General features: G+C 37.0%; 1 protein-coding gene across 1 annotated transcript in view; it reads right to left on the minus strand.

Moving 5' to 3' along the window:
• LOC118569866 (angiogenic factor with G patch and FHA domains 1-like) overlaps nucleotides 1–21,303 on the minus strand; it is a 29,708-nt gene extending 8,405 nt beyond the window's left edge. Inside the window, 1 exon segment of the mRNA XM_036168116.1 lies at nucleotides 21,270–21,303. Within this exon segment, the coding sequence (XP_036024009.1) occupies nucleotides 21,270–21,303 (34 nt within the window).
• Nucleotides 21,304–25,756: the final 4,453 nt, after the last annotated feature.

Here is a 25,756-nt window from a genome sequence, read left to right on the forward strand (position 1 = left end):
AGGCTTACATTAGTTTTCCTACACTTGCTTTGAACTTACATCATGGTACATACTGACGATTAATCTATATTCTCCCTACTTCAGCCTTTCAAGTTCCCCAGTATGACAGGCCTGTGCCAACAGGACTGGACGACTTTACTTCTTGCTTTGTAATTTACTTTTTGATGAAAATTTAGAGAAACCCAGAGACTTATTTGTACTTGGAGAGATCGGATTCCTGTGAAACAGATGTTCCTTTGTACTTCATAACCATATGTGTATGTTTATGAATAAGTATATGTGTGGGGGAGGGTAGGTAAGTGTGTGTGTATATGTATATATGTATGCATGTGTATATGTATGGGGGGGTTATGTAGGTGTGTGTTTATGTGAATATGCATATGTGTGGTGGTAGGTATGTAGGTATGCATATGTGTGCATATGTCCTTGGGGGGGGGGGGGAGAGTGATAGGAATCAATCCAAACCTTTATTTCAAATAAAATTTAAGAAAATAAGTCTTTAATAGAAAAAAGTGAAAGAAAAACCTGGACTAATTTAGACAAACATAGATGCCATAAAATGTAGAAGCAAAAAGCAACTCATTGAGAACTGGACAATAACAGAATTTCTAAGCAGTTCTACATCCAAAGTTGAGTTTTGAAGTTACCACTAGAGATGGGAAATTGGAAGTTTAGATTTCTTTCACTGACAAACTTCAAAGTATATAATCTCGGTTGAGCAAAATTAAATAAGTAAATAAATAATAACTGTTTGGTCAAGCCTAAACAAAGGACAGAGATAAAAAAAAAAAACAAAAAAAAAACCTCAGTCAGAATCTTTATAAAAGATTATTAAAATAATATGATAAGGCCATTATACTGAAGTTTCTGCATTGCAAGTTTTGCACAAGTTTCTGACACATTATACAAAGCCAGTGCCTGGTACACTATGTACTTATCAATTATTTTGTTTGTTCTGACCTGTGGCTGTAGCTGAGGCATCTTTTTTTTTCTAAAACAGAAGAAAAAAATGTGAACCCTATTTCCAAACAATGAGCCATCATTTGGAAAAGGGGTGTAAGTATCATCTTTTTATTATCATCATCATTATTATTATTATTATTACTATTATTATTATTATATTTGTGTTTTGTGTTTTAATTTTACACATCAGCAATGGGTTCTCCTGTCCTCCCCCTTCCCGCCCCCACCCCCACCTTCCCCCAGCCCCTCCCCTCCACTCCCAACTCCTCCACTGCAAAGACTCCCCTGGGGATTCATTTAAACCTGGTGGATTCAGTACAAGCAGGTCCAGTCCCCTCCTTCCAGGCTGAGCAAAGTGTCCCTGTGTAAGCCCAAGGTTCCAAACAGCCAGCTCATGCACTAAGGACAGGTCCAGGTCCCACAGCCTGGATGCCTCCCAAACAGTCCAAGCCACTCAACTGTCTCACTTATCCAGAGGGCCTGATCCAGCTGGGGGCTCCACAGCCTTTGGTTCACAATTCATGTGCTTCCATTCATCTGGCCTTTCGTCCCCATGCTTTTTCCAGTCCTGGGCTCAACAATTCATGCTCCCACATTCTCTCCTCCTTCTCGACAACTGGACACCTGGAGCTCCACCTGGGGCCTGGATGAGGATCTCTCCATCCACTTCCATCAGTTATTGGATGAGAGTTCCAGCACAACTGTTAGGGTGTTTGGCCATCTGATCACCAGACTAGGTCAAATCAGGCTTTCTCTCAACCATTGCCAGCAGTCTACAGAGGATGTATCATTGTGGATTTCTGGGAACCTCTCCAGCACTCTGCCTATTCCTGTTCTCATGTGGTCTTCATTTACCATGGTCTGTTATTCCTTGTTCTCCCTTTCTGTTCTTGATCCAGCTGGGATCTCCTGCTCCCCTTAGCTTTCTTTCCCTCAAACCTTGCCCTTCATTACTCCCACTGTCATCCAGGTTGTTCATGTAGATCTCATCCTTTTCTCTGTCATTGGGTGATCCCTGTGTCTTTCCTAGGGTCCCGTTTTCTAGGTAGCCTCCCTGGAGTTGTGTAGCAGTCTAGTCATCTTTGTTTTACATCTAGTATCCTCCTATGAGTGATTACATACCCTGTTTGTCCTTCTGAGTCTGGGTTACCTCACTCAGGATGATATTTTTCCTAGATCCATCCACTTGCCTACAAACCTCATGATGTCATTGTTTTTCTCTGCTCAGTAGTACTCCATTGTGTATATATACCATATTTTCTTTATCCATTCTTCAGTTGAAGGGCATCTAGGTTGTTTCCAGGTTCTGGCTATTACAAACAATGCTGATATGAACATAACCGAGCAAATGCCCTTGTGTTATGATTGAGCATTCCTTGGGTATATGCCCAAGAGTGCTACAGCTGGGTCTTGGGGGAGATGGATTCCCAATTTTCTAAGGAAGCACTATATTGATTTCCAAAGTGGCTGTACAAGCTTGCATTCCCACCAGCAGTGGAGGAGAGTTCCCCTTGATCCACATCCTCTCCAGCATAAGCTGTCTTCTGTGTTTTTGATCTTAGCCATTCTGACAGCTGTAAGGTGGTATCTCAGAGTCATTTTGATTTGCATTTCCTGGATAATTAGGGATGTTGAGCAATTCCTTAAATGTCTTTCAGCCATTTGAACTTCCCCTGTTGAGAATTCTCTGTTTAGTTCTATAGCCCATTTCTTAATTGGACTGTTGGGCATTTTGATGTTTAATTTCTTGAGTTCTTTATGTATTCTGGATATCAGCCCTCTGTCAGATGTGTGGTTTGTGAAGACCTTTTCCCATTCTGTTGAGGAGTCTTAGTATATACTCAAAAGAGGATGAAAAAGTAAAAGCTAAGGGGTTTTTCAAGTCTTCTTTTATAAGTCATTTCAGATAGAAGGTAACATTATATTATATATTTTGTTCATATTCACCCTTCACAACGTTTCTTGTCATACAATTCCTTTCTGTTCATCATTTTATTCCTTCCAAATAGCTATCCATCTAATTTCTTTCACATATGTTCATATGCATGTTTAGGCACATGTACATATGTATGAATGTACGTGTGTGTGTGTGTGTGTGTGTGTGTGTGTGTGTGTGTGTGTGTGTGGGAGAGAGGGGAGAGGAGGGAGAGAGAGAGAGAGGGAGAGAGAGGGGGGGAGAGGGAGAGAGAGAGAGAGATTTCTGGATCTGCACATGAGACAAAATATGGACTATTTTGTGTTTTAAGTCTGTTATTTTGTATGAGATGATCTCCAGTTTCATTCGTTTTCTTACAAATGACACAAAATTATTGTTCTTATGGATGAACAATAGCCCAGTATGTATATTTTGTTTGTGTGTGGTTCTATGTGTTATTATTTTAAGAACTTTCATTCTAATTTCCAAAGAGACTGCAGAACATTTCACTCCCATCAGTGGTGTAAGGATTCATTACTCCCTGAACCCCTTGTTATCATTTCTTCATAGTCATGTCTTCAGATTCTAAGCAGAAACACTTTGATATAAATACATTTTTTTCTGAAATAAATCATTCTCTTCTGAATGATCATAGAATTGTATGATGGTGTTTTTTAGCTTGTTTGTTTGCCTGTTTCATCATGATCAAGCATCATTTACATTATATAATTGCCAGAAGACTTTTAAAGACAAAGGTTAATTATAAAGACAGAGCACAAACTTGGAATTTGTCTTCAAGATCAGAAGTAATTAAATGAAATGCTCAATATGTTGATCAATGGCATGCTGCACTGCCATGTATATGGCCCTCGGTTTGTTCTTTGCTAGGAAAGGAGAGAAGAAAGGAGGAGAGAAAAATGCTAGGAGAGGAGAGGGGAGAGGAGAGCACATCTTTTCTTCTAACAGTGGCTTGATGCAATGAGCCTGATTCATTATAACTGTCCCAGAGTAATTATAATGGATAAAGAAAAGTGTTATAAAATGCTGAGGATACATCATATTTTATTGTGACAGGAAGACCAATAACTGGGGGAACCATTTTTAAAGTTACTTAAAATAATAAATAATCATTCTATAATAGTAAAAGTTCTCAAGGCCTAGGATAAGAGACCATCCCATGGATCCTGGATTCTTATTAAGTAATCTTGCGACTTTTAGGAGAATCTTTTTTTTTCCCCATGTACACAGGTAATCTTACATTAAATTCTTTAAGCATTTTTGTACTTTTTATAGAAATAGGCTTTGGGGATTTTTTCCCTTGGCTTTGGTGTTCCCAATAAATTTGCAGGCATATCCGGCCTTGTACCCTGTGTGAACTGATTTCCTGTCATCCCTCCTTTAGGTGATTGCATGTCACTCAGATGCTTTTCTAAATCTGTAAAACATCAAAGATATTATTATCATATCAAGTGGGAAATGCAATACTTTTGCAAAGTGTAGGTAGGGTCTCCAAAGACCACCTGTTATTCATTCCAAGATAGTACCAGTTGCTCTCAGGAGTCAGAAGCTGGATTAGAAATTTACTGGAGAACACCTTTAGCTAAACCAATAAAAAGATTTCATTACTTGTATTGTTTTCTCAAAAGATCAATATTGAGTGTAGTGATGTGGATAGGAGGCACAATCCTCAGTCATTCTTCATGAAACTTCCTGTCTCTTCATCCTGAGATGTCCCTATAGGGCTGTGATGCATCTCTCTGACTCCAGATTACTTGGTATGATTGGGGCTGTCTCTCATTTTTATGTTCTGTCTAGGAACAAGAGAAGGAGAAGAGCCATACTCACATATACAGAGTGGCACAGGCTCCCTGGTACAATGCCTAGATGTAATTCATTGTTGTCTTTCCATTGGCCACACCTTGTCTGGTGTGAGTTCTCTTGGCTTGGTGTTTGTATATCATCACCATCATACAGTCTTTTGGAGGAGAAACATATGTTCCTAATTCTGGGGAAATAGCTGTTCTGCAATAAGCTTAGCATCTTTCACCTGCAATGTTCTCAATACTTTCATAAACTTTTCCTTGGGTTCCAAAGTCTTCCAGAAGTCTACAAGCATGAATTCCATTTTCTGTCCTTATTTATCCCATAGAAACATTGGCTGGACAAGAATAGTGGCACATTTGACTGTGACTGACGCAGGCAGGTTACTCTGACTCCTCTTACCTTTTTCTTATTCACTTTTGATTGTTTAAGCACATTGCTAAACTCATTTACATGCTATTCTAAATAATTTAGATCCGTCAGAGCCTTATCCTCAAAATAAACAACATAACCTACAGGACTCAGCAAAAGTACTGAAGTCCAATATCAATACCTGATTAATCAACTACCTTCTTAGTTTTCATCTGAACATTGCCTGCTCTGGCTTCCTGAACTTTGCATCAAACCCTGTCTGAACGGAGCATCAAATATTCCCAGTTACTTTATCAAATGTCAGCCCATTTTCTAGCTTAGTCTTATATTAAAGACTATTAGTGAGGGCATCTATGGATGATAACCAAGTTGCCCTAAGTGCTCTTATGAACCAGACCATCAGTGACTTATTTCTTTCCTGTTGCCTCAGATTAAGAAACCTCATTTTGTCTTAAAGATGAACAAGTAGCTATACTATTTTCTTTGCTTCCACAGTAATAATGCTGATTCTATCCACTGTCCATCTCCTAAGACGTATTGAAAACCCTATGAGAGACTCTCTCACGTCATCATTAAAAAACTTTTCCCAATTCCAAGAGTTCAAAAGTAGACTATTATCTGATAATCATAGACGTGTGTGTGTGTGTGTGTGTGTGTGTGTGTGTGTGTGTATGTGTGTGTTTTGCCCTAGATTACAGGCCCTCAGCCATTAGACAGGAAAACATAACACACTTCTGTTCATAGGTATATATAGGTAATGAAACAGTTACTACACCAGCAAAGAAATGTTTCCCCCTACCATATGGAAAAGTACGGTCATTTATGGCCTTCCTCTGCAGATGCATTACTGTTCAAAGTTTAGCTCTAGTTGAATCTTCCATCATCCATAGCAGAGACAGAGAAAGGCTGCCTCCCACTCTCAGTTTTGTTTCTGTGGTAGTCTACATTCAGGTACCAAAAGTGACATGCATGGTTTTTGGAGGAGACAAAAAAAAAATGATTATTCTACAAAGATAGACCAAAGAAACACTTTCACCCACGTGTGGCTCAATGATTACCTTTAGGAGCATGGGCCACATAGAGACAGCAACAACAATGATGAAAAAATTAACTCTCAGCTAACTGCATACATCCTTAGGAAGAGGTGTGGCCTCTACCCCTAGAAAATATTGTTCTTTGTCTCTGGATCTCTGAAAGAGTTGGGGCCTCTCAAGCCTTCTACTCCAATAGCTGATAACAGTCCATAAATCTTGGGAAAGGAAGGGACTGTGTGAGCTCTTCCCCCAACCTCTATGATGGAAAATTGATGGGCCCGATCTTGTGAAGATCTACTTCAGGTAATAACAGCTGCTGACTTTTCAAGAGGACGATAGCTAAGCAGTGTCCAGTGATCAGCATTCCACAACATTTTCTCATTCATTAATCCAGGCTCTTAAGAGGGTGTAAAAGAAGTGAAGAGGAACTTATTGACAAAATAAAGTACACTAAACTTCATTGACCTCATGGGAAGCAATGGTATTTTCCAGTCTTCCAATTTCAGGATTCTAGGAAATCCTGTACAATTAATTATGGGAAAGACATAAAAAGCATTAAGGTTGGAAGTTTCATTGCTGGGAATGATCATTAAATAAATCCAGATTAATGTGAAAATAATTCACCAATTCAATTACCTGTGGAAATGAAGATGGGAGCCCCCCATGTTATTGATGACAATAATGGAAAGGAGAAAGGGAACAAAGAGTTTAATTGAGTGTACATAGGAAGACAAAGCTATAGCTTCAGTGAAAGCCAAGGTCAGACAACAGGTCCTCCCCAGTGATAGAGATTTTAAAGGACTCAATGAAGGAGATTCAAGTCAGATGTGTAAAATAATACCTTTCAAGGAAAAGGAACAATGATTAATCCAAGGTTATGCAACTCCATAAAACACATTACAATAGTCCATAAAGCAGTACATTTTGTTTGTGATTTGTGAGTTAATAATCTGTAACAAGCTTCTCTTCAGTACATTTTACTCTCATTTGTCAAGTTTCTATTTTACCCAGGGGACTGTTAGATGTGACAGCTACCATAGTGATAGCTACACTCCTGAAGCTGGAATTAACTTCAGTCCCAAATGCAATAAAAAACAATATAGAAAATAATCATATACAGTATATATTACAATAATTTAAGAAAAAAATAAAGAATCTAGACATTAAAATAAAGCACATCATATTTATTTTTAACATATTTAAATATTCTATTGACAAAAAATTAGCTCAGTGGTAGAGTGCTTGCCTAGCAAGCGCAAGGCCCTGGGTTCGATCCCCAGCTCAAAATAAATAAATAAATAAAGACAAAAACTTTTAAAAAATCATCTGTAACCATAGTTACTCATTGTAGATGTTTATATTTATTCTTTGTATTCCTCCAATGAAGTTTACAGACATATATTAGTAGCAAGTAATACTATATAGCATTTGTGCCAAATATCTTCATTTGCATATCCCATTTTTTCATGTTAGTATCAAACATGTTATTATCAAATAATCACATTCTATCTGCAAATATTTTATTCAATGATATTCCACTTACATTCACTTATTTTATTAAGTTACACATGACAAAGTGATATGCCTTAGAAAATTTGTGGTTTTGTTTCTAATTCAAAATATTTCTTTGCCAGGAATTTATGGAACCAGAATTCTTGAATCAAAGTATGTGAGTAATCTGATTATGAAAAATAATAGTCCTAGAACAATATAAGTCACTTTACAAATTTCACTGCCAATACCAACATTTCCAATTGAAATTTCAACAAATATCAGGATGTTCCAGATTTGCAAAATGTTAATATGTGTGCATGCTCATGTCTAGAGAGGATTCCACAGACTACACAGGAGCTTTTCTTACAAAAGTGGAAGCTGATTTATTCAAATGAGCTAGGCAACTCCAATCACAATCTCTTCTACAAGTCCTACATTCAGAAGAATGCAGCTTGATTAAGGGGAATCCCTGTGGACTCCATTGTGATCTTGCTTAAAGCAAAGGGTATCTAAATATGGTACCACTGGTGAATACAAAGTTGAGATCCAGGCACAGGGGAGGAAGTTTTATTTTGAAAAAATAATGGCAGCAATAAATCTCATCTTTTCATTAAGATGAACTGTATCTTTTGTATTCCTTGGAATAATTTTATAAAATTATTCATTTAGGAATTTTTCTTTAAGCTTTCTTTAGATGGCTTTGCACATATCTAAACATGACTGTATATTTTTCATGAATTTTGCACAGACGTGCACAGATACCTGAATTCTCTTACACAGACACACACACACACACACACACACACACACACACACACACACACACACACACTTACTTCTGCTGCATTATCCAGAATAAATTTCATTTGGCTACAAATGAACCCTTTATCAAAACACAACTGTTTTTATAAAAGTCAGCCAACTCTAATTCTTCACAAAAACTTATAGATTCAGGCATTGCTTGAGTTACCTTATTGAAGAAAAGATAAAAAGCCTTAAAAACGCCTATTAATATAAAGGACACTTGCTACCTCAAGGCCTTTACAAATAAAGGAATAAATTGTACTATGTTATCACCAGTAAAATAGTGCCTAAGTCTTATTGTCAATTTAATGAGTAATGATTAGAACAAGTAAACAGTAGGTGGGTGTCAAGGGCAGTGGAGTAACCTGATTGATCCTAGTTGATCTTGATAGAAGAAAAGGAAATGGATCAAACACAGTAATAACTCACTGAAACTTGCTTCTCAGATAAAGCAAGGAAGGTCAAAGGACATCTAAACATATATTTAAACTTTCAATCATGTGAAACTACAGTGCTGGATAACGTGAGTATCAAATTAACACCAACACTCCAGAGGCTTTACTGACCCAGTTTTCAGTAAGTTATTAGAATTTTACTCAACCCAACCACTCCACATTACAACTGAATCCCAAAATGTAAAGCCAGAAGAAGGTTCTAGAATAACAGGGATTTCTAAGGTATCACATAGAAATAAATTGTTATTTGTACAAGCTGAAACCTAGAATACTAGTGGAAATGATTTTGTGGGTTAAATAATGAAGGAAATGTAATTGAGATAAACTGACATTCCCCATAAAGTGAAATTACCTGAGATCAGCTCACAAAAGTTTTCGTTGCACTTGCTATCAAGATTGTAATTGTGTAGTGTACTAGACAAACATAAAAGTCTAGCTGATCCTATCATCAACTCAATAAAATGTCTTGAAAAAATGCAAAATAGATGCTGTCATTTATTTGTTGGATTGAGTGCAATGGATATGATGAAAATAATGGCCTGACAGACTTGATAATGTGAATGGTACAGAAATGATATCTGAGAAGGGCTAATATCTAGACTCCACCTTCTAAAACTAGATTAAAATTTTGTGATAAAGTATCAGAATGTCATTAGATTAATAAATTCTGACAATGGTCAAAAGAGTGGTTGTGAATCAAATGAATAATCATTCCTTTCACAAAAATATATCCCTAAAGAAAGCCCAGGGTAGTTGGGAAATGGTAGACACACCTTTAATTCCAGCACTTGGGAGACAGAGACAGTTGAATCTCTGTGAGTTAGAGGCCAACCTGATCTATAAAATCAAGTTCCAGGACAGCAACAGCTGTTACACAGATAAACCTTGTCATGAGACTCTGGAAAAAAAAAAAAAAAAGAACAAGGTATATCTATTTTTATAAATGTGAAAATCATTGATAATGAAATTTTAAGGGCCCTATAGAGTCTAATTTCACATATGCATATATGTGGAGGGGGTGGGGGTATAAGAGAGAGGGAGATCTACACTGGAGATATATATATATATGTATTCCCATGAATTTTGAAAGGAAATACGGTAATAATGGCTCCTTTAATAGGGGATAATTTGGGGGTGGTGTAAGGATGGTGTGACCCAAGAGAATTCCTGGTGAATCATTTGTATTGGGTATGCTCAAATAAAAATAATGATCAGCCCAACAACTCCTAATCTGGAAGTGCAGTGTGAGCTTATACTCATCCCCCTAAGCTGGGATTTTGTCTGACTTTAACTTACACATATACTTTACATGCTTCCATCTGGCCTGGGACTTAGGCCTCACACTATGCCATGCTTTTTACTCTGGCTTCTGTCATGGAGAGAGGTTTCAAGTGCTAATACAGATCTCCTCACACCAGAACTATGTGTTTCAGTTGACTTAACAGCTTTGCTTACATATGTCTTTCTATGGACATTAAAAGAATCAGAACAGCATGAGCTATTTGACCTCAATTCCAATCGTAAGTGTTTACTAGCTTCGTGACTTTACAAAAGATACTGAAAGTATCTTCCTGAGTGCCATCATCAACAATGGATAAGATGATCATATTACTTTGTCTAGTCCTGAGAAATAATATAAAAAAAAAAAATCTGTGCACAATGCTTAACACAAGGTAAGCATTAGATGACCAACTATTTAAGTGAAATTACGGAAGAATTTGTTAGTGCATAAGATAAATGAGTATCATTTTAAGAATTGAGAATGGCTTTATTTTCATTGGCATCATAATAGGAAAAGCATAATGCCAAAGAGGAGGTGAGTGATCAGAGAGAAGAAGGGTGGATTGCGAGAAGTACAGAAGAAGGAGAGAAAAGGACTAAGGAAAAATAGTAAGGATGCCTGAATAAAGTCATTAGGAATAATATCATTAACTATTTCCCTACAAATTCCTATAATTCACATAACTGTGTTTATAAATATACATATATAGGTTCTCTTTTTTTTTTTAATTTTACAGCCTGATCAGTTTGTCCTGTTCCTCTCCTCCCACTCCCTTCCCCAAAACTCTTCCTCCCCACCCCCACCTCCACACTCCTCCTCCATTTCTCTTCAAAAAAGTACAGGCCTCCCATGGATATCAGCCAACCATGACATATCAAGTTGCAGTGTGACTAGGCACCTCCTCTCCTATTAAGACTGGAAAAGGCAACCTCATGGGAGGAAGGACTTCCAGAATTAGGCAAAGGAGTCAGAGGCAGTCCTTGTTCCCACTGTTAGAAACCTCACAAGAAGACCAAGCTACACAATTGTAAGATATAGGCAGAGGGCCTAGGTCAGTTCCATGAAGGCTCCCTGGTAGATGATTCAGTCTCTGTGAGCCCCTATGAGCCCAGGTTAGTTGACTCTGTGGGGTTTTGTGTGATGTCCTTGACCCCACTGGCTCCTACAATCCTTGTTCTCCTTCTTCCATTGGACTCCTCAAACTCCACTTAATGTTTGGCTGTGGGTCTCTGCATCTGTTTCCATCAGCGGCAGGATGCAGCCTCTCTGATGGCAACTGGCTTATGCACCAGTCTATGAGTATAGCAGAATATCATCAGGAATCATTTAATTGACTTTTTTCCTTTTTCTTTTTTGTTTTTGTTTGCTTCTATTCTACTTCTCTGGACTATCCAGCTATTGTGTCCTGGCCCTCCAGGCAGTGCCAGAGATGGATTCCTTCTCATGGTATGGGTCTCAAGCTGGAATAGTCATTGGCTGGCCACTCTCCCAATTTCTGTGCTACCTAGGAGCCAGAGGGATCAAGGAGTCCACAAGAACACCCACCAAACTAACTAACATAGGGGCTCACAGAGTCTAAATATCTAACCAGGGAGCCTACATAGGACTGACTTAGGCCCTTTGCACATACATGTTACAGTTCCATAGCTTGGTCTTCCAGTGGGAGCAGAGCCTGATTCTCATTCTGTTACCTGCTTCTGGAACCCTTTTCCTCCTACTCTGTTGCCTTGTCCAGCCTAAATAGGAGGGAAGGTACCTAGTCTGGCCGCAACTTGATATGCCTTGGCTAGTTGATATCCATGGGAGAGTAGCCCTTTTCTGATGATAAATGGAAGAGATGTGGATTGGGAGAGGGTTGTGGGGGGAATGGAGAGAGGGAAAACTGGCTGGCATGTAAAAACAAACAAACAAACAAACAAATAGATAAACACACAAAAAAACAAAAAACAAAAAACAAAAACAGAAACACCCTTGGAGTCATCTCTCCAGCTCCACGGCAGGGCAAATCTTCTACACTGTCTAATCTTCTTTTCCATCTGCTGTTTATCTTTGCTTATTACTTTACAAAGGTTATAAGTTAACCACTTACATTTTAAATATTATTTATTTCAAAGCACATGACCTTACAGGGCACCTGGGGGATTAGTAATCTTCTACTCCAAAATTTTAGTCTGGGAGCTTATTGAAGTCCTAGAGGTAAGGTAGGGAATAGGCTGTCAGCAGGGGTCCAGTGCTTTCTTCTCTCACTCATTTCATAAGCTTCATTGAGGCATCTTTGAAATGTGCTTGATTTCTTAACATTGAAGCTATAATTGATACACCAGTGGGCCACACCATAATCCTAGACAAAACCATCATTGTGATAACAGCAGTATGAAATAAAATATAGCTTCTAAATGTGGACTAGTCATCGCTTCTGTCAACTATATGTTTTCTTTTTTTAAATATATTTATTTATTAAATTTTTTTCATTTTACATACCAACCCCAGTTCCCCCTCCCTCCCCTTCCCCCACCTCCTCACCTCCCTGCCACTCTACCCCCATCCACTCCTCAGAGTGAGTAAGGCCTCCCATGGTAGTCAACAAAGTCTGGCTTACCAAGTTGAAGGAGAGCCTAGCCCCTCCCCATTGTATCAAGGCTGAGCAAGGTATCCCACCACAGGGAATGGGCTCCAAAAAGCCAGTTCATGCATCTGGGATAAGTCCTGGTCCTGCTGCCACAACTGTATATTTTCTATTGGCCATCTGCTCATCAGAAAGGAGAATGCTAGTGACAATAATTGCGATTGTCACAGTAACAGTAGTAATAGTAACACATTGATTATTATTTTTTCCCTTCACATTTGAAGCTAGTGAAACAAAGCCTCCACTTCTTCATTTCCAGGCCAGAATTTGCACCTTTCCCCAGGAGTTTAAGGCACTCCACTTGTGCCCACTGTGATGTCGGTCATCAGACTCAGTCTGAAGCAGAGACTGTGGACAAAATACAGAGCAAACAGTCTCAGCCTTCACCTTGGAACATTAGTGAACATTCCAACTTGTTTCTAAAAACCTGGTCTTTGTCAACTGGCTGTGTCTCACTTACTCTCCCCCAAAACAAACAGACAAACAAACAAAATAAAACCATTCACCATGTGGAGTTCTATAAGAACACCCCATCAATCACATCTTATACCTCCCAAAGCCCATGGTCCCATCCACCTTTGAGGATCATTGCTGTTTTAGGCCACTGGGTTTGAAGAGGAGCCCTTGTGCTGTATTCAGTGTTCCCTCCTGGAATAGACTTGAGAATAATATTGTGTTCTAATACTATGGCATTTAGGGTACTTTAGATTCTGATAATAAGCTAGTGAGGACAAAGAAAACTCTTGTGGTTATAATGAAATGTCAAAACTAAACAGACACACAGAAATCCAACTTTTCTTTTTTTTTTCCTACATGTGGTAACATTCACAAATCTGTCTGTATTTTTACTCACAGTAGTTCATTATTTATTTACAAAAAGAAAAGAAAAGAAAACTTCCTAACCTTCTATTTAAAAAATGGCAACAATTTACAGTCTATTAAAAGATATTAGTCATTACTGTATATATACTGTGAACATTACTAAATTTTAAATATTTCTCTTCATCAAATTTCAGATAATTTTTTTCAAGGACAGGAAGCATACCTTCAGGGTTTTTTTTTTTTTTTTTTTTCCAGTTCAAACAAACTTCTGTATTTTACACAGCACTTCTATGACAGAATCGAGAAACTGCAGGAAACACTATTCTGTTCCTACTTCATTGATCAGGAAATGTAAGCTCAAAAATGTTAAATCACCTACCCCAAACCAAAGAAGCGGGAGGGCATGATGATCCTTCCAAACTTTCACATTCAATTCAATATCCAACACACACAGTTTTCAGTGAAGCCGAACAGTAATACTTTGTGCAGTAGAACATCCAAAACATTTCATAGGCCTTTGTAAATCCTTTTACTCCCTATGAGATTGGAAAATCAAAATGTTTTATAGATAGCACAATGAATCATGGTGGTTTGTTCTACGGATTCAAAATGCTTACACATCAAAATACCCAATGCATTTTTGTTAACTCTTGGCATTTACAAAGCAGCATTTCAGGCAAAAAGGGTTTCAGTATTAGATAAGTAAGCTAACAACCAAATTCTCCTCTTTGTGCATTGGCTTTCTGTCCTTTCCTTGTGAAATCCCTGTTCAGTTTTCATAAAGGTAAATTATGATGCCTTTCTTTAGAGCTTTTCAGAGTTGTAAGATTCCAGAGTCAAATGAAATATTTTACAAAGCCTATGTACTTGAATGACAGGAAATGCCTGAATGCACTCCAGATGCAAAATTGTCATGTTCAGATTGTGAAAGCAAGTTTAGAGTGAGTATCAAAACAGGAAAGAATTCTATTGTAAAAAACCAGAGCAGCATAAACCCTATATACAATGACGTGCTGCACTACAACACTGTGTCTGAGGGCCACGTTATGCCAAAAGCCAGAGCCGGTAAACTATTGGCTTATCAAGAATAAGTCTCAGGGTTGGGGATTTAGCTCAGTGATAGAGCACTTGCCTAGCAAGAGCTAGGCCCTGGGTTTGGTCCTCAGCTCTGGAAAAAAGAGAAAAAAGAAAAAGAAAAATGAAAAAAAAAGTCTCATCAATTTATAGGAAAAATCTATGGAGAAAGTAAGATCAATATGGTCTGAGTGTAGAGGGAATATAGGGGGAAGCAAGGGGACCAAGTTTGAATTAAAAAATGGAGATACTGTACAAGATGTTCATGATGTATATGTCGTTCTTCTTTGGACAACATCTACAGAACCCAATATCACTAGGAACCCTAATGCATAGAGTAGACTCTGCATGCAAAGGACATGAGCATGGAGGAGTAATTAAAATACTTCATTTGTGCAGTACTTTGATAGATTAGGATGCTGTACACCTCTGAGAACATGAAGTGTTTGGGAATTGTTTTGTATAATGTACTAAATTAGGATAACAACTCAAAACTTCAAAAGTCATTTGGATTATAATACAGTTTGTTATTATGTCAGTTGTATCTTTTTTTTAGGAATTTTTAATATTTTGTCTAAATGTTACAGGCACAATACATTTAAATCTGTACATTTTAAAAAAAAATACAACTGTGGCATGTTTTATCTATTCTATTGACTAGATTCTATAATCTAGAGTCAGGAGGGAAATACCCTGATAGATGACTTTTTTGAAAAGATTATAGTGATATTTGACACACTATTATACAGGGTAGAAAACAGGAATCATGGAACAGGGAGGTGTAAACTGGGATAGAAGAGGGAAGGGCACACAAAATTAAATACAAAATTAATCACATGCCTTGTAGAAGTTTGCTTATTTAATATGAACCATCTTTGTTTGTGTATTCCTTTTTCTTCTTAATTTATTTCATATTTCTATAATATTTTTCCTCACTACTGAAATTTTTAGGAACCAAACAATTATAAATAAGTCATTAAAATTCCTTTAATTTAGCCAATAAATATTAAAGGATTTACCATAGAAAACGATAAACATTTGAGAAGACAAATATCCTTTTCCCTAATTAGACATTAAATGAATTCAGGCAATATATGGCATTCCGTGAATATTAAATTTCACATTTTGATATATTTCTTAAGAAAATAAGCTTGGCTTAGATTTAGTAATAGAATTAGGTTGAATTTGAAACATGTATGTAGCTACTGCAACTCAACTATGTGTGAAAACCATTATGAACATAGAGGCAACTAAAATTAAAACAACTATACTTGTTCATCAGTCATTGACTCTCAGAACAATTTTCAGTGAAATAAAATATGTGAATTTCATTAAGGATGTTGGAAATGAAAAGTTATTCCTTAAGGGCTATAGCCCCCATGCTTATTATAGTCTCAACCATCAGGATAATATCCTTTAGTTTTTATATGAGTTCTCCACAAATTCTCATAAATGAGAAATGAAATTCGAATAAACAAACGGGTTTATTTATTTCCTTCTAAGAGTTTAACAATTTAAGTTCTAAAATAAATCCTTGTGCCTGTCCATGGAAGATCTATTCACAGTGTCTGATCTCATTTTTAATGATTATATTTAATTCTTTTTATTCACATTTCATATTAATTTAGCTGCTTAACCTTGACAATGTGCCCAGCACTGAGGATATCATTAAGGTAGGTGTGGTGTGCTTGGCAGTGGTGGTGCACGCCTTTAATCCCAGCACTTGGGGGGCAGAGCCAGGCAGCTCTCTGAGTTCAAGGCCAACCTGGTCTACAAAGCGAGTTCCAGGAAAGGTGCCAAAGCTTTGAGACAAACCCTGTCTCAAAAAGACAAAAACATAAAAACAATAACAAAACAACAACAAAAATACAAAAAAAGTAGCTGTTTTGTGCTGCTGAGCTTAGCATTAACTCTGCATTTTTGAACTCTATAAATTTTACTTTCGAGTTATTTAAGACTAAAAAAAGAATGGCTATTTTCATCTTCAATTTTTTTTTAATTTCCCAATTTCCTGCAAATGTGAAGAAGGCAAAGTCTCAGAGAAGCAGGTGCTGTCACAGGATATCACATACAGCTTTCATTGATTTGCTTTCTCTAACAGATTTCTAATTACTTTCACAAGACACTGATTGAAAGCGCAATTTCTCCCCTTCACCCTCAGAAGTGCTCTAGCTGATTTTATTTTTTTAAGGGCATACGATGATTGTTTTCTTCTACACTTCCCCTCAGCCATCGATCATGGACATTTAGAGAAGAAACTATTTTCGTTTGTGTCAATTACCAATGCCATTCATTTGGAAATAAATTAAGCACATCCTGAATAGGAGAACATGTGTCTTGCTATTTTGAGCAGCAGTGATGTATGTGAATTTCTTCAAGAATCCCAACAAATCGTTCTTTCCAGAGATGGGCATAATTTAAGCAGGGCAAAAACATTTATATTAATAAGGTTAAGATGTGTTACTGACAGGTTTTAATGACTTCGCAGGATAAACACTCTTCATGGTTAAAAATGTGATATGGAATATTATAATTCTTGCCAAGATACTTAATGATATAATTAAGATTTTAAATATATTGAAAAATATCATTAATTGCAAGGGCATACCTTATTCTTCCTGACTTGAACTACATGTAGAAAAGTAAAATCTGATACTTTAAGATTATAAGACTATAAGAAACATTAATATATTACACTAATACACAATTGCAAAATGCTAATGTATTTTCATACCAGAAAATTATAAAACAATTATATTTAATTATGATTAAATCAATACTAAATACTTTGCATGGGATGAACTAGGTATAATCTCATTCACAATGTAAAATACACAAAGGCTCTAAAAATTTGGCAGGTATTTAAATCATGCACACTTAACATCTGAATTTCATGTTTCCCTCAAAATATCTACTGGCCATGCCCTTTTTCATCTCTGCACAGGACTAGACTGAAAATGAAGGTAAATGTTGTGTTTCAGCTTAATGGGCCTACAGAATAACCAGAAAGCAGGTAATTTGCTAGTTCTAAGTATGTGCTTGGAATTTTCCAGAAGAGACTGCTATTGGAATTGGTTAGCTTAAAAAAAGAGGTCAGATTCACCAATATGAGTTTTATCATCGTATTCAAAAACCAAGTAAGCAAATCAAAATACTTGAAGTCTATAAAAGCAAAAGTAAAACACTGTATCATATTGTTACAAAATAAAGTGTCTTGCTATAAACTCCTAATACCAAATGTAAATATAAAATAAACTATAAAATTCAAGACCAAAATATCCTGAGTGTAAAATTAGCAACAAAACATAGCAAAATGAACTATATTTTTTATTCATTTCATGTTATTTTTACATCTTCAAAATACCTTGCTAGAATTTCAAATTGGGGATATAATCTATTGAAAATTCAAATAATATGAGTCCCTTTTTTACCACTTTAGTCATTGTAAGATGTAATAAGCAGAGGTCCATATCTGGTAATCCCCTAAAATGATGTTATATATCACAAAACGGCCATCAGGAAAGATAAGCAAACATGGTGTGTAAATAGTATCTATCTCCATTCATACAAGTTTATGTCATTCATTGTTTTCTTGACATTAGTTCAACTCCTCATTTCAGATGGCTTCTATTGTTGGTGCTCTTCAGACAGGTTCCCTCCATGGAGAGGAGACTGACATGGAACTGGGGAAACTCCAGCTTCCATCTCCTGAATCACATGCTGAAGGTGTTTTTCACCACTCCTTTCAACAACTACTTTTGCTATGGATGATTAATTTGTAAATAAAACACTGATTGGTCATTAGCCAGGCAGGAAGTATAGGTGGGACTAAGAGAGAGGAGAATTGGGAGAAGAGGAAGGCAAGGGGAGAACTACGAGCTCCCACCATAACAAGGGAGATGTAAGCCACAAGCCACGTGGCAAAGTATAGATTAATAGAAATGGGCTGAATATAAGAAGAGTAAGAGCTAGACAATGGTAGGCCTGAGCTAATGGCCAAACAGTTTAAATAATATAAGCGTCTGTGTGTTTATTTTATAAGTGGGTTGTCAGACTAACGGGGCTTGGGCAGGGGCTGGAGAGAAGGTCTCCAGTTACATACTTTAGTTGTCCATGTTTTATACTAGTTTTTATTGCAAATTTTAATTGATTTTTAAGGAATTCAAGTGTCAGCTTAGAATGATACGCAAGAGACAACAGCCATTTGTTACTTTAAATCCACTATACATAAAGTCATGAGATACTTAGTCAGATGCTAATTAGAGAAAATGACATAGATGTCTGTGTTAGGGCCCAAAAGTAAGTAGTCACTTATTCAGAATCTTGATCACCTCTGAGTCTTGACTTGGAGTGTCCCACACTGTTGATAGAAGTTTCTCTGGCCAAGGTTGAGAACTGTACCATTCTATGCATATAAACATAAATTTGGAAGACATTGTAACTCTATGTCTATTTTGCAAAACATCTGTAGTAAATTCCCCCACAAGGCTTGTGGCTACTGCACTCATAGACATTGTTGCTAATTGTGCACTGCCAGGTATGTGTTTTCTTCTATGAAACAAACTCAAATTCAGTCATAATACAATTAGCTACTCTTAGCACAGTTGCAACAGTATTGACCACTGGGGTATCTTCCAGACAGTCCACGTGTGAAGTATGCAGAGTCTATAGCTGGGTATTTTCATTGATAATTTTGATGACTTTTAATTTTTGGATCTGATGTATTGGTTAATATTTGTCAATTTGACATAAACTAGAGTCACTTGGGAAGAGGAAACAACAGCTAAGGAATTGTCTCGAGCATGTTAGCCTCTCAGACATTTTTGTCATTGCTAGTTAATATGGGAGGACAAATCCTGCTGTGGGATATCTTTCTGTATGCTGTGAATATGTGTTGCTCTGATTGGTTGCTAAATAAAGCTGTATTGGCCTATGGTAAGGCAGCTAAGAGGCAGGCAGAAATACATTCAGATAGACAGGAAGAAGAAAGGGAGAAGAGCTGAGAAGACACTAGCCTGCCATCCAGGGAGCAGCATATAATGGCACACAGGTAAAGGCACAGAACACATGGCAACATATAGATTAACAGAAATGGGCTGAGTTTAAGTGTGAGAGCTAGTAAGAGTAAGCCTGAGCTGATGGCTGAGCAGTTTTATTTAATATAAGCCTTTGTGTGTTTACTTGGGACTGAGTGACTACAGACCAGGCAGGACACAGGAAATCTTTTAGCTATAAAAGCCTTTTATGGACAGTGTCATCTTTAGTAAAATGAGCATGTAAGAAAGGGAGTTGAAAAAGGCTGAGAGAGCAAACTGGTGAGCAGCTTCAACATCTCTGCTTCCACTCCTATTTGCTGGCTCTTCCTTGAGGTCCTGTTTGGCTTTCACCCATGTGGACTATAAAGTGCAAAAGGAAAAGAAGAAGAAGAAGAAGAAGAAGAAGAAGAAGAAGAAGAAGAAGAAGAAGAAGAAGAAGAAGAAAGAAAGAAACCCTCGCCCATCCCAAGTTGCTTTTGGTCAGTGCTTTATTATATCAAAGAGAATCAATGAGAGCAGCTAACATACAAGATCATACAAGAGGATGATTTTCATCATGCTATTTTAATGCATTCCTATTTTATCCTTTGATCCCTACTTCTCACGGCCCTATCTTGTGTCACTCATGTTTTATTAATCTATTTTCCTTCAGCTTAAAATATTTTCATGTGCTGGATTCTCCAAAGAAACAGGCAGATATTTCCCCCTTTAAAACAATATGTATTTTATTTTTTGAGATTATAATTATATAATTTCCCTATTCTCTTTCCTCCCTCCAAGCCTTGCCATATATATCCTTGCTTTCTCTCTTTAAATCCATGGCCACTTTTTCATTAAATATAATTTCCTAAATATAGTGATATTTTATTTGTATTGAAATGTGATTTTATTTGTATGTCAATAAAATTGCCTTGAGGTCAGAGCAAGCCAGAGCAGAAGCCGAGCAGTAGTGGGGCACGCCTTTAATCCCAGCACTTGGGAGGCAGAGCTAGGCGGATCTCTGTGTGTTCAAGGACACAGCCAGCATGGCAGACACACGCCTTTAATCTCAATACCAACCATAGAAGACCTGGAGGTCTGTACAAACAGGCAGTGACAAGGAGGTCATGTGGCTGGGTTTACAACCAATGAGAAAACAGAACAGAAAGTCTTTAAATAGACAGGACGCACAGAAGTAGGTCTCTTGTGGAGAGGAGGAACCGCAGAAGCAGTGAAGGGTAAGGTTTTCCGCTTTTCCTCTGACCTCGTGGTTTTTAACTCTGCAATCGGTTCTGTGTTTCTTATTTAACAAGCTGGTTACATCTACACCTAAATACATAAACACAAGCTCTCAGTTGTATATTTATATATAGTTACATGTAGGTATGCTTTCAGGGCTAACCATTTGGTATTGGGCCAGAGGAAGAGGGAGTTTGTCTTCAAGAAAAGTCAGAATTTCACAAGCTATACCTATAAAGTCTCACCAACTTGACTACCTCAGCAGACACCTACAGGAGAAATAATAGGCCTTCTAGTGTGGACAGGGGAGGGTAGAGCCAAAGAGGCCTTAACTGTAGGAGAAGTAGACTTACCCAAGGGAGAATACACCCGTTGTTGGTTCCCCATGTTTTTACCTGAAATTTTTTAAAGGATGCCTCATTGTGGTCAGTCCATATACAGTGTAAACTATAAATATGAAGTGTGCTGCTTCTTGATAAGTTCCCACATTTTTTTATCAATAAAAATGGGTCGTCTATGTAATTGACTTTTATGTAGCACTCCAGTACTACTGTGAAATTGCACTTTCTCCGGTATGACAGTGAGGGAAAGGTTACAGAACTCCTGTTTACTCTCAGAAGCAGCCTGGCTAGCTGACACAGCTGTTATGTTAATGGTAATTGGGTGCTGAATGAGAAAAGAACCATCCAGGGAGGAAATTTCCATAACCTTTGCATCTAATATCAGACTTAAGAAGTAATTTTCTCCCACGCTGAATCCTAAATTTTTCGTGAGTTCATATGAGAGAATATGGTAATACATTTTTATCTATCTATCCAGCATTAGCTTTTATAATTCCTTTGTTCACCTACTATTTTTCTTGGCATACATAGTTTAGTAATAGGACATGGAAGAAACTAATAGGGATTCAAATATAGACCTTTCCAATGTTCTCAAAGCTAATCATTTAGACATGTGCATGTGCATGCCTAAACATGTGCAAGACACAAATAGTCCTAAAAGTGAATTTATGGATAAAATAAATTTTCCACAGACATAATTAATAAATATTTATAATAAGAGAACACTTTAAAACTCTAAGGAACATATAGTGTCTCCTTGCCAGATTTGTTTGGAATAGTGTAAATGTACTATAGAGACATCATTACCTCTAATTATTCTTTCTTTTTTTTTTTTTGGTTTTTCGAGACAGGGTTTCTCTGTGTAGCTTTGTGCCTTTCCTGGAACTCACTTGGTAGCCCAGGCTGGCCTCGAACTCACAGAGATCCGCCTGGCTCTGCCTCCCGAGTGTTGGGATTACAGGTGTGTGCCACCACTGCCCAGCTCTAATTGTTATTTCTAAAAGAAACATTTACAATTGTATAAATTGGGCAGTAATTTGACTATTGTCAGGAGTGCTAGGAAGCTCTAGGCATCTGGAACTATGTGATTACATTCTGTTTTTACCTTATAAAACTAGTTATACAGCATACATTCAAATAAAATGAAATCTAATGAAAAGTCTCTAAGAATGACTTAAGTAAATATGGTTATATATTAAGAAATATGTTTATGCATTCATCAAATATACTGAGATATACAATGGAAGCACATACTTATACATGTATGGTTAATTCTGCTTTTAAAAATTTTTTTGCAGTATGTAAATATATACAAAGAGTTGTTTGTTTTCTAGTTGGCACTCTGTATTGATGCTCAATATTTAGCTTAAGACTAATACCCTCACAAATAACATGAATAATAGTTTGAAAAAATAGCTTTGAAAAATACCACATAGGTTTCAAAGACAGTCAATACTGTGGGGGGATAAAAGAACTTGGCTATTGAGAAAACTCATTGAAGCAAATGAACATACCCAAAGCTCTTCTTCTGAGGTATTTGCTGGTGCACAGCTACTTCAGAAAGACCTACCAGGAAAAAAAAAATGTGCACAATACTTTATACGTTTTATACTATTTAGCAAAGAAAAAGTGGAATTTTTGGTTTTTAAAGGTAGCTTAGCTTTCAGAAAATAGAATACCAGGGGTGGGGGGAATAAGTTAGAAGTGAACCCAATATTTCATATAAATTTCTTCTTGACATACCCACAAATCATATGCAGAATAAAAATGGATTAGCCCTTGAAAGATCAAGCAGAATGCATCTGACACCCAGAAATAGCATCAGGTGGAGACTTCATCTTTCTTACAGTGCTGAAAATCAGGTAGGCAGAAAGATGGAAAACTGTGGAGTCACTAAAAAAGAGAATCACCCTGAGACTAGTGAAGCTTGAGGTCATCTGAGATTTCAGAACTCTAACATACTTGCCATTAATGTTGCAAACAGAGACAGCATTCTTTTTATATAGAGACATTTCAAATACTGTTGGTAAAATAACAGTGAATCAAGCTTATGCCTAAGTGTAGACAGCCTTTCTTCTTCATCATTTCTAAACTTGTAATTTTCTATAAATCTTAGTAGAAAGTTTACTTATATTAAAAGACATGCTCTAACACATTGCATAACTCCAGGCACTCATGTCTTTATTTTATCAGATTATAATCACATCCATAGCTCCTCTGGAGCCAACCTACAGTCTCAGTCATAAAAAGGTGGGAAGTTGGGCAGTGATGGTGCACACCTTTAATCCCAGCATTTAGGAGGCAGAGACAGGTAGATCTCTGAGTTTGAGTCAGCCTGATGCACAAAGCCAGGGCCTCACAAAGAAACCTTGTCTCATCAAACAAAACAAAAAGTGGGAAAGGAACAAAGTGGTTGCTTAGAAATCTACCCATAATGAAATTCTAGAATAAAATTCCAAAATCCTATATACTTACTCCTGGGATATTTAAAAGGGATTCTCCCCAGATGACCATGCACCCACTCTTACATGTGGCCTCATTTTTTCCTGTGGACCTCTTTTTCTATTTTTGATAAACGTCATCTCTGCTTCACAGTGGCTTGTACTGAATTTCTTTCTGCTGTGAAGTGCCTACGGTGGGACACTTTGTGCAGCCTTGGTGCAGGGAGGAGGGACTCAACTGAATGTAGCAGACTGCTGACTCCCCATGGAAGACCATGCCTTGGAGGAGGTGGAAATGAGGGGGAATTGAGGGGGAATATTGGGGGTGGGGGTGGCGGGAGGAGGTGAGAGAGGGGAATCTGTGGTTGGTATGTAAAATGAATAGAAAATCTCTTAATAATAATAAAAAATATTTTTAAAAATTCAGAGAAAAATATTTGTCACTTTAAGTCTGTGGAAAATAAATATGTAGTAATGCAATTTTATAAAATTTGTATATATCATATTGTTAATATAATTCATATATTATTTTTCAAGATCTAATAGTCTAAATACTGACTGTAAACAGAAAATGTTGATAGCAAATTATCTAAATATGACTATAATAGATGATAAATAAACATTTTGCTTACATAAAAATTCAAATCAAATATAACCTATTAAAGTATTCAAAATTATAATATAGTTTATAAAATTATGAATATATTATACTGACAATACAAGTGCCAGACAACTTTCTAAAGTGAGCTATCTTTCTACTAGGGATTCTCTTTCTTAAACTTGAGTAATAAGGCTTGATTAATAAGGGCTTTTATCTTGTGAGACCTCTTCTATTCACTTAAAGTAATTTTGGAAGGGTTAAAAAAATGCAGCTAATGAGTTGATAGAACAAATGTTCATTTTAAGGGGAGAAATAGGAAAACAGAATTTCAAAAACGAGACTGAAAAGTTGGTAAAATAAGCAAAATAACACAATTAAACCAGATAGGTCACTACATTTTTTTAATCAAACTATATAAATGATAATCTAACTTAATGGGAACTATCGGGGTTGAGCTCTTCAATAGTCCCCTCCCAGGGTCCGGGAAGAATCTATAACCAGCTGATAAAAAGATGAAAAGAAATGAATCTATGTACACAAAATTCCTTAGTCAATACATTTTATTATTCTGTCAATTTTCTCTCTACAAGCTTATACTCTGCTCTCTTTTTTAGCTCCTTTCTTGCCCAATTTCTCTTTACATTTATTTGTTGTCTACTCCAGGTTCTATCTTAATTCCTTCATCTAGTTCTGTCCCTTCTAGATTCTCATCCATCTAGTTATTTCCCATATCAGCTCCTCTCCCATCTCTGTCTCTCTCATCTTGTTCTTCCTCAGTTTGTTCTTCCCCATCTGGCTCTTCCTCATCTTCCATCTCTTTCCTCTAGTACTCTCTTCTAGCCCTTTAATCTAGTTCCCAACTCTGTTCTTCTCAAGTTCTTACCCCTCTAGTTCTTCCATTCTCTTTTCTCTTCTCTGTCCTCTGTTCTCCACATTCTACCTAAGTCTCCAAGGAATCAAGTTATATCAAGTCTCTGGTCAAGCAAGGTCACAGGATTATAAAGGCAGGTAGGAATTTTTCCTCAGGCCATGACCACCAGGCTGTCTTTTACCATCCAAAATGGAAGTGGTAAAAGAAAAGGTCAACTGAGTGCTAATGACTGGTTAGCATATCAAAAAGGGGATCTATGTTTTCAGTCTACATTCCTAGAAGTAGTTAGGAAAGACGTTAGGGGTCTACTAGTAAGGTTGTATAAGAAAGGAGGGCCCAAGCTAAACTGTGTAAAGCTATTATTTAACATCCATCTGACCTAGGTGGTGTCTCCTTGTGGAATTAAATGTTTGTTGACTGTTTGTGGGCTGTTATCATTGTTAGTCTTTGAAAGTGGCTAAGGGAGATATCCGATTCCAGAGAAAGCCTTTCCTGAAGCTGTTCTCCAAATCCCTGGAATGTGTATGTCCAGAGAGTGATCAGTCCACACTGTTAGCCCTTTTAGGGAAAAGTCACTATGAAGGCA

The sequence above is a fragment of the Onychomys torridus genome, chromosome 18 (genome assembly GCF_903995425.1).
Source record: "Onychomys torridus chromosome 18, mOncTor1.1, whole genome shotgun sequence".
Lineage (NCBI taxonomy): Eukaryota > Metazoa > Chordata > Mammalia > Rodentia > Cricetidae > Onychomys > Onychomys torridus.